The following is a 9,310-nucleotide window of genomic DNA, read 5'->3' on the forward strand; positions in this document are numbered from 1 at the left end:
GTCAACCTGGTCCCTACCGCCCACTAGTGGGCGTTCCAGCTTTCATGGTGGGTGGTAGCGGAGCAACCATAGTATAAATAAAAAGATAGATTTAAGTATAGTAAGTTGTTTTATAAAGATTTATTCTGCCAGACTTAACGAAAATCTGACATAAAGTACTTGGTAAGTAATTATTATTATATGCTTTAACTTGCTGTAACTCTGCTTTATAAATTTTATAAAGTAAAGTTACTTCCCTACTTTATAAATTACCATTACGGTGGAACTGGTGGGTGGTTAGAAAATTTTACTACTAACAGAAATACAAAAGTGGGCAGTAGGTATAAAAAGGTTGACTACCCCTGATCTACCTGGTCATTCAAGCCAAAACCTTGGGTCATCTTTGCTATTTCCCTATCTCTCACCTGCCAGTTCCTCCCTAGGTACTGCAGATTCTACTCCCTGAATATTTCTCAGCTCCTTCCACTTCTTTGCCCACCATCACCTCTTGCATGTTTCACTGCAACAGCCTCTGTACTGCTCCTTCATCTATTTCCAATTGTTTCTGTACACTCTTGCTAGACTGATCTTTCTAAAATGCATAGCTTGCCTGACCAGGAGGTGGCACAGTGGATAGAGTGTCGGACTGGGATGCGGAGGACCCAGAATCGAGACCCCGAGGTCGCCAACTTGAGCGCGGGCTCATCTGGCTTGAGCAAAAAGCTCACCAGCTTGGACCCAAGGTCTCTGGCTTGAGAAAGGGGTTACTCGGTCAGCTGAAGGCCCATGGTCAAAGCACATATGAGAAAGCAATCAATGAACAACTAAGGTGTCGCAACAAAAAAACTAATGATTGATGCTTCTCATCTCTCCATTCCTGTCTGTCTGTCCCTATCTCTCTCTCTCTCTCTCTCTCTCTGTGTCTCTGTAAAATAAATAAATAAATAAATAAATAAATAAGATAAAATGCATAAACACAAACTTCCTTTTACTTTTTTTTAAAAAGTATTTTTTTAATTTTATTTATTTTTTATTTTTTAACTTCAGAGAAGAGAGAGAGAGAGAGAGAGGAGAGACAGAGAGAGAGAAGGGGGGGAGGAGCTGGAAGCATCAACTCCCATATGTGCCTTGACCAGGCAAGCCCAGGGTTTTGAACCAGCGACCTCAGCATTTCCAGGTCGATGCTTTATCCACTGTGCCACCACAGGTCAGGCCTCTTTTACTTTTATTTTAAGATTTTTTTTTTCTTAAGCTGGAAACGGGGAGGCAGTCAGACAGACTCCCGCATGCGCCCGACCGGGATTCACCGGCATGCCCACCAGGGGGCGATGCTCTGCCCATCCAGGGCGTTGCTCTGTTGTGACCAGAGCCACTCTAGCGCCTGGGGCAGAGGCCACAGAGCCATCCCCAGCGCCCAGGTCATTTTTTTGCTCCAATGGAGCTTCGGTTGCAGGAGGGGAAGAGAGAGACAGAGAGGAAGGAGAGGGGGGGGGATGGAGAAGCAGATGGGCGCCTCTCCTGTGTGCCCTGGCCGGGAATCGAACCCGGGACTTCCGCATGCCAGGCCGATGCTCTGCCACTGAGCCAACTGGCCAGGGCCTATTTTAAGATTTTAATTATTGATTTTACAGAGAGAAGATTTTACAGGGGGGAAGCAAGAAGTATAGTTGCTTCACTTTGATTGTTCATTGCTTGTTTCTCATATGTGCCTTGACCAGGCAAGCCCACGGTTTTGAACTGGTGACCTCAGCATTCCAGGTTGATGCTCTATCCACCACAGGCCAAGTCTAAACACAAACCTTCTGATTAAATCTTCTTGCCCTTTTCGTTAGGATAAGTTCCAAATGCTTTGATATGGCTTGTAACGTCCTCTATGATTGGCCCCCATTTCATCTTTCCAACCTCAACACAATTCCTTTCTTTCTCTGTATCCATCCACTATAGTGCTACAGAACTTTTTTTTTTTTTTTTTTTTACAGAGACAGAGAGAGGGACAGGTAGGGACAGACAGACAGGAACAGAGAGAGATTAGAAGCATCAATCATTAGTTTTTCGTTGCAACACCTTAGTTGTTCTTTGATTGCTCTCTCATATGTGCCTTGACTGTGGGGCCACAGCAGACTGAGTAACCCCTTGCTCGAACCAGCAACCTTGGGTCCAACCTGGTAAGCTTTGCTCAAACCAGATGAGCCCGCGCTCTAGCTGGCGACCTCGGGGTCTCGAACCTGAGTCCTCCACATCCCAGTCTGATGCTCTATCCACTGCGCCACCGCCTGGTCAGGTCAGAACTATTTTTAATTTCCAAACTTGCTTTCTTAGATCATGGCTGACTTGTCTACCTACAAGTCCTCCTCCTCTCCCTGCTCCACCTGAATAACTCCCGCTTGTTCTTCAGTGCTCAGTGTGATGGCACCTCCCTTGGACACCATCCTTACCCTGTGGTTGGGTTTGGTGCTCTTCTTCATGTTGCCACGAAGCCATGTCCTTATCCCAGTCATAGCACTTATTACCAGGTTGAAATAGTCTGTTTATCTATCTATCTCCCCGACCTCAGACTGTGAGCTTCTTGAGAGGGGACTCTGACTTATTTCCTGTACCTAGACCTGTAACTGAGTGAAGAAGATCATTTAAGTTCCAGAAGCAGATTTTGACTTGGAGGCAAGAGTAAGAAGGAATAGAGTTAGGAGACAGAGTGGAAATGTACATTTTTAAGTAGGGAGAGGGGTGGCGGCAGCTGAATCTGATTTGTTTGCTAAGTGTTGACTAAGATTAGATGGGTGGCAGGGCCAGGCCAGGGAAAAGACTACTGAGGCAGATAGTGTAACCCAGACAAGATATGACAGTGGCCTGACTCAGGGTACTTACTGGCAGTGTGGATGGGGAGAACCAAACAGACTTAAATGAATTAAGAAGTAAAATTAACAGAATTGTTTGGGGTGGTGAGGTGAAGAAAAGAAAGGGTGTAAACCCTCCTCTCCTTTCAAAAAAAAAAGAAAGGGTGTAATATGGGGTGAGTTCTAATTTGGGTAACAGAGGTCCTAGTGGTGACTTCTTCTAGGGCGGGGAATCTAGAAGAAAGAACATGATTACAGATGGTAGAGAGAAAGATGAGGAGCTCTGTTTCAGACATATTGAATTTGAGGGTCCTATGAGACACCCAGAGGTATCTGGACATTCAGAGCTGCAGAGGGAGAACTGAAGTTGAGAACAATAAAAGAAAAAGCAGAAGAGTAAATAGAAATAATAGATGCCAAGAGAGTGGGATTCAGAAATGACTCCTGTCTCTTTCTCTTCCTTTCTCTCTCTAAAATTAATAAATTGAAAAACAAAAATTTTAAGCTCTGGCCAAATAGTCTGGTTAGTTAGAGCAGTGGTCAGCAAACTGCAGCTCACGAGGCACATGTGGCTCTTTGGCCCCTTTGAGTGTGGCTCTTCCACAGAATACCACGTGCAAGAGCTACCTCGATAACGAATGTACCTACCTATATAGTTTAAGTTTAAAAAATTTGGCTCTCAAAAGAAATTTCAATCGTTGTACTGTTGATATTTGGCTCTGTTGACTAATGAGTTTGCCGATCACTGGGTTAGAGCATTGTCTAGAAGTACAGAGGTTGCCTGTTTGATTCCCACTCAGGGCACATACAGGAACAGATCTAGGTTCTAATCTCTCTCACTCTCTCTCTTCTTTTCTCTCTCTAAAATCAATCAATAGCCTGACCAGGTGGTGAAGCAGTGGATAAAGCCTTGGCCTGGGATGTTGAGGACCCAGGCTTGAAACTCCAAGGTCACTGGCTCGAGCACAGGCTCACCAGCTTGAGCATGGGATTGTCAGCCTGAGTGTGGGATCATAGACATGACCCCATGGTCACTGGCTTGAGCCCAAACATCATTGGCTTGAAGCCCAAGATCCCTGGCTTGAGCCCAAGATCGCTGGCTTGAGCAAGGGGTCACTGGCTCTGCTGTAGCCCCCTGGTCAAGGCACATATGAGAAAACAATCAATGAGCAACTAAAATGCCACAACTATGAGTTGATGCTTCTTATCTCACTCCCTTTCTGCCTGTCTGTCTGTCAATATCTCTCGAAATAAATAAATAAATAAATAAATAAATTTTTATTGATTTTTAGAGGGAGAGAAAAGAGATAAAGAAAGAGGGGAGAGAAGTGGGAAACATCAACTTGTAGTTGCTTTCCATATGTGCCTTGACCAGGCAAGCTCAAGGTTTAGAACCGGCTACCTCAGTGTCCCAGTTCAACACTTTACCCATTGCACTACCACAGGTCAGGCAATAAAAAATAATTTAAAAAGAAAATAAATGACTAGAGACAAGGAGAACATACTGCTGAGCCTCCTCCTCACAGGTACCACCACATCCACAGACATAAATGCACTGGAGAGGTTTTTCTTGACAGCTGTTTTATTTGATTCAAAAGTTAAACTCAGACCCTGGTCCATCCACTGATCATCGGTTTATGGCAGAAATAGGCTCAACTCAGAGATCACTGGCCTCTTACCAGGATCAGAAAAGGGCAACATATGGGTCGTGTCTATATATCAGGGCAGGGAGAGGCCCAGCTACTGCTGGTTGGGTAGGACTTAGCTACAGGCCAGGGAAGGGGTTACTGGTACCATCCCCAAGACACATGCAGATGGAGAGGAGATTAATTCATGATGGGTGTTAGGGTGTGGGCTTAGAATAGGACTAGGGCAGGATCAGGGAGGTCTGGACCAACAGGTTCAATAGCTGTGAGTAGAGGACTTGTCCAACTCACTGTGCTGCTCCTTCTGGGACTCTGTCACCACCTGTAGGGGGAAAGGCATGTGAAGGGCACAAACCACTCAGCACCACCCTCCTTCAAGCTCCTTTGGGGTATGGGCCTCTCCTCTGGCATAACCAGTTGAGGCTCCAGTCTCTCCATCCACCTTCTCTATTTTCCTCTCTCAGTACCACTCCAAGAACCCCTAACCCATAATACTCTTAGAGCCAAGCAGCTACAGCCAAGCAGGGGCTCAGAAATAATGTTGGAAACGATGGGGTCCTAGACTGAAGTGTCCCATCTCACCTCCCCATCCCGGGTCTCAATGGTCTTGATCAGAACCATCTTCCGGCTATGGCTGTCCTGGGGAGGCTCCACCTCAGGCACTGGAAAATGTAGGTGAGGGGTGGAAGAGAGAAGGCTTGGCATTTATATTCTTTTAAGCCCTCATACCTTCTACAGAAGGGTATGAGGGAAGGGTAAGGGAGGGGCAGAGTTTAAGGAGAGGGCGAGAGTAGACCAAGACTCAAGAGTTCACAAAATAGCCTAACCAGGCGGTGGCGCAGTGGATAGAGCGTCGGACTGGGACGCGGAGGACCCAGGTTCAAGACCCCAAGGTCGCCAGCTTGAGCGCGGGCTCATCTGGTTTGAGTAAAAGATCACCAGCTTGGACCCAAGGTCCCTAGCTTAAGCAAGGGGTCACCCAGTCTTCTGTAGCCCACCCGTCACCTCCCCACCCCCCACCCCCGTGAAGGCACATATGAGAAAGCAATCAATGAACAACTAAGGAACTGCAAGGAAGAATTGATGCTTCTCGTCTCTTTCCCTTCCCGTCTGTCTGTCCTATCTGTCCCTCTCTCTAACTCTCTGTCTCTGCCACACACACACACACACACACACACACACACACACACACACACACACGTTCACAAAAGGAACCAATCCCTGAGGAGAGCCATAGCAAGAGTCCGGTCAGGACAGAAGAGGACAAGGGGAAAGACAGGTTGGAGGTCAGGTGTAGGAGACTCACCAGTTGTCTTTATACTTAAGGATGTGAAGGAATGGACGGGCACCGAGATCCTGGGGGTGAAGCAAATGGTTAGCTCCTGTGCCCAGGCCGCGCCCCTTCCTGGTCACGCCCTACCACCCTGCCGCAGCCCCGCCCCCACCGGCTCTCCTCGCCCTCCAGCAGCTTCCGGTAGGTGGCGATCTCGATGTCCAGGGCCATCTTGACGTTGAGGAGCTCCTGGTATTCGCGCAGGTGTCGCGCCATCTCCTCCTTTAGCTGCCGCAGCTCCTCCTCGAGGCGTGCAACGCCCGCCTGGTACCCACCGGCCTCCAGGGCAAACTGCTCTTCCATTTCCCGCAGCTGTCTAAGCAGCGCCTCGTTCTGGGATGGGGTGGGGAAAGCGTGGGTCAGAGAACGAACAGCCTTCACTGTCCATCCCCAGCCCGTGGTGTAGCCTGGTACTCACCGTGCCTCGCAGTCCGTCCACCTCGCACGTCAGGCTCTGGATCTGGCGCCGGGATTCGTTCATCTCCTGCTTGGCCTGGCGCAGGGCCTCGTGGTTCCGGTTGGCTGCATCGGACAGGTCCGCGTACTGCCGGATGGAGGGCAACCGAAATGTGAGCAGACGGCAAGCACCCTCACCCGAGCGCCCAACACTCTAAGGCCCTCCCAAACCCTCTGGGCGCTCGCACCTTGGACTTGTACCATTCCTCTGCCTCCTGCAGGTTCTTCGCTGCGATGCTCTCGTACTGCGCGCGGATGTCCCTCAGCGCTGCTGTCAGCTCGGGCTTCACGGTCGCCTCTACCTCGATCTGCTGCACCTGATGGTTCTCCACATTCACCTGCAGGTCTCGCAACTCCTGCCGCCCAGGATAACAGGACGTCGAGTCGCCGCGCAAATACACGCGGGCCGCGCAGTTCACACACAGAAAAGAGCAGAAACACTTGAGTGAACAAAGGGGGCTCCAGGCAGTGCAGCGCGCGCAGGACTGCACAGCCTGCGCCGGGCGCTCACCGAGCTGGAGGCCAGGTTACCGGGTGCAGCTCCGCTGCTCGCCACCTGGTGGCGCAGGGGCGGGAGGCAAACCACCTGTAAGGTTGAGGGGCCGCGTCTACCCGAGAACCTCACTTCGCTTCCCTAGGACTATTCTTCCGCTCCTCCCGCCAGTCTCCTCCAGAGCTTGTCTCCTAGCTCCAAAGAGATCACCCCAACCTCCCAAGCCTCGCCTGACATCCAGGTCCACCCACCTCCTCATGCAGCTTCTTGAGGAACTCAATCTCATCCATCAGAGACTCAATCTTGCGCTCTAGCTCCAGGCGGGCTAGGGTAGCATCGTCCACATCCTGCATGGGGTGGCAGTAAGGGTTCAAGAGTAGGGAGGAGCCGTTCAGCGCGAAGAAGACCCAGGCCCTCCCTGTCGGCCTCTGAAGAGGTCTAGTGACCTCCCCGTACCCACAGATTGCCACCCTGGGCACGCAAGCCCGATTAGGGGTAGGGAAACAGAAATCCACGCGAGGCCCGGGCTCACCTTGCGAAAGAGCACGAGGTTGTGCTCAGCGTCTTCCCGCTTGCGTGTTTCATCCTCCAGCCTGGTGGGAGGAGTGGGCAGAGGCTGAACTACGGGGTCACCGTCCCTCCCACCCCCGGGGTCTGGGGTAGTACAGGACTCCCAGGAGGGGTCTTCAGGCTGCCTGATGGACAGGCCTCATTTTCTGTCTAATGGGCTGGGAGCTGAGCTGGGCCCCTTAATTCACGAAGAGCTATAGTCACTTTGCCTCCCCAGAGACTCAGCAAAGTGGTAGAGGGAGGGCAAGGATGCTGCCAGCACACGCCCTCCCGCGTTGGCTGGGAAAGCAACTCCCACGGGTAAATGGTGGGGAGGAAGTGGAAGAGAAGAACAGCCGCCTCGACGGCCACCGCCCAGCCGTGCCCCCTGACCTCTGCTTGAGCGCAGCCAGGTCCTCCGCCAGCCCGTCGCGCTCCACCTGCACCCGGTCACGCTCGCGTCCCAGCAGCTCTAGCTCCCTGCGGAGCTCGCGCAGCTCCTGCTGGCACAGCTGGTCGGCGCGCGCCGGCTCCTGGCCCCGGGCCTGGTTCAGCTCCCCTCGCAAGGCCGCATTCTGCTGCTCCAGGAAGCGCACCTTCTCAATGAAGTTGGCGAAGCGGTCGTTGAGCTCCTGCAGCTCCTGCTTCTCGTTGCTGCGCGTGGTCAGAAACTCCTGGTTGAGGGCCTCGGCCATAGAGAAATCGAGGCGCTCCGAGGGCAGGCGCAGGAGGGCGCCCGCGCCCGCCCGGGGACCGCGGAAGCTGCCTAGACGCACCGAGGAGCTGGAGGACGCCGAGCCCAGCAGCCGGCTCCCCGAGAAACGGGAGCTGGACGAGTAGGAGAAGGCCCCGGGGGACAGTGAAGGCGGTGGCCCAAACGTGCGGCGGTAGGAGGTAGAACTGACGTTGGCCCGGAGGCCCGACGAGTGGCTCATGGCGGCGGAAGATGGGCAGTCACCGCTAGCAGAGCTGGTCCCGGAGTCGCAGACCGCTGCGAGGCAGCTTTATAGTCCTGCGGGTTCAGGGGGGGCACGGGCAGCTCCTCCCACTGGCCTGATTGTGCGGCTAAGTGGGGAGGGGGACGCCCCACCCCTGCGGAGCCGCAGGAGCTCCATACCCTCCCTCCCTGGTTGCTGGCGCCCGGCCTACTTGGATCCCCCTGTTGCTGGTGGGGAAGACAGCAGGGATGGCGTCTACAGGCCACAAGCAGGCGGGGTTGGAGGTCAGCGCCTTTCAGCAAGCATCCAGAGCTGAAGCCTAGGATGGGAGGACCTGTTCTGAGCAGGAATACCTGACTGAAAGAGCTGGTAAAAACTGGGGGACAGGAGGACTGGAGGTTAAAGGACAGACTTCTGGCACATGAGTAGGGAGGAGGTGGCTCTGGGAGATGGAGAGCTGGCCCGGCTTAGGCCTCAGATCCTGTGCCTCCACTTTTCCCCTGAAGGCTATGCTTTGCTTTTACCTGCTGTCAGTTACCACCTTTGTCACCACACCCAGGGAGATATGGGGGACAGGAGGGCAGAAGCAGCTGAGGGGGGGTGGGGAAAGGCTGATCTCTCTGTAATCCCCAGGGCTCTGTGCAGGGTTGCTTTCTGGCGCCAGCTCTGCGGCTAATGGACTGGCCACTTCCCCTCCCCCTCCCCTGGACACTTGGCCAGGGGGTTGCTGGCTGATGTCTCAGCTTTAAAGACACAGCTCTCAAACCTGGACCTACTCTAGGTCCCAACATGGTGGGCACATCAGAAGGGACTGTGGGTGACTGGGCCCAGCTCTGGGTCCCACTAGGCAGGGTCTGTTCCCTGCAGGAAGCTGAGCTGAGTGAGCCAGTGTATGCTGCCTGGCTTTACTGGATTCTCCCTTCCCCCAACCAACTGCTGCTCAGTCATGGGCCTTACAGGAACCAGGGTGAGTCCTGAGGTAGGAAGGGGAGGGGGCTGAAGGGTGGTAGCTGCTGCCAAGGCTGAGAGATGGATGGACTGGCAAGAATTAGTTTCCAGGGTTGGGGAGTTGCAGATACCAA

The 9,310-nt window shown here is 52.6% G+C and overlaps 1 protein-coding gene across 1 annotated transcript; it reads right to left on the reverse strand.

Moving 5' to 3' along the window:
* Positions 1-4,390: 4,390 nt before the first annotated feature.
* PRPH (peripherin) lies at positions 4,391-8,276 on the reverse strand. Its single transcript, XM_066365772.1, has 9 exons — positions 7,684-8,276; positions 7,274-7,334; positions 6,993-7,088; positions 6,437-6,604; positions 6,211-6,336; positions 5,905-6,125; positions 5,766-5,815; positions 5,042-5,121; positions 4,391-4,781 (listed from the first exon to the last, which is right to left on the reverse strand). Exons 1-9 carry the CDS (start codon positions 8,223-8,225, stop codon positions 4,716-4,718), a joined length of 1,410 nt encoding a protein of 469 aa, XP_066221869.1. The 5' UTR covers positions 8,226-8,276; the 3' UTR covers positions 4,391-4,715.
* Positions 8,277-9,310: the final 1,034 nt, after the last annotated feature.

Source organism: Saccopteryx leptura, chromosome 2 (genome assembly GCF_036850995.1).
Source record: "Saccopteryx leptura isolate mSacLep1 chromosome 2, mSacLep1_pri_phased_curated, whole genome shotgun sequence".
Taxonomy (NCBI): domain Eukaryota; kingdom Metazoa; phylum Chordata; class Mammalia; order Chiroptera; family Emballonuridae; genus Saccopteryx; species Saccopteryx leptura.

Excerpts from the sequence above, each read along its gene's own strand:
- PRPH (XM_066365772.1), bottom strand. The coding sequence starts at position 8,225 with ATGAGCCACTCGTCGGGCCTCCGGGCCAACGTCAGTTCTACCTCCTAC. Across the intron at positions 7,335-7,683 it reads CTGGCTGCGCTCAAGCAGAG|GCTGGAGGATGAAACACGCA; the intron begins GTCAGGGGGCAC and ends TCCTCCCACCAG. Across the intron at positions 4,782-5,041 it reads TTGAGACCCGGGATGGGGAG|GTGGTGACAGAGTCCCAGAA; the intron begins GTGAGATGGGAC and ends TTCCCCCTACAG.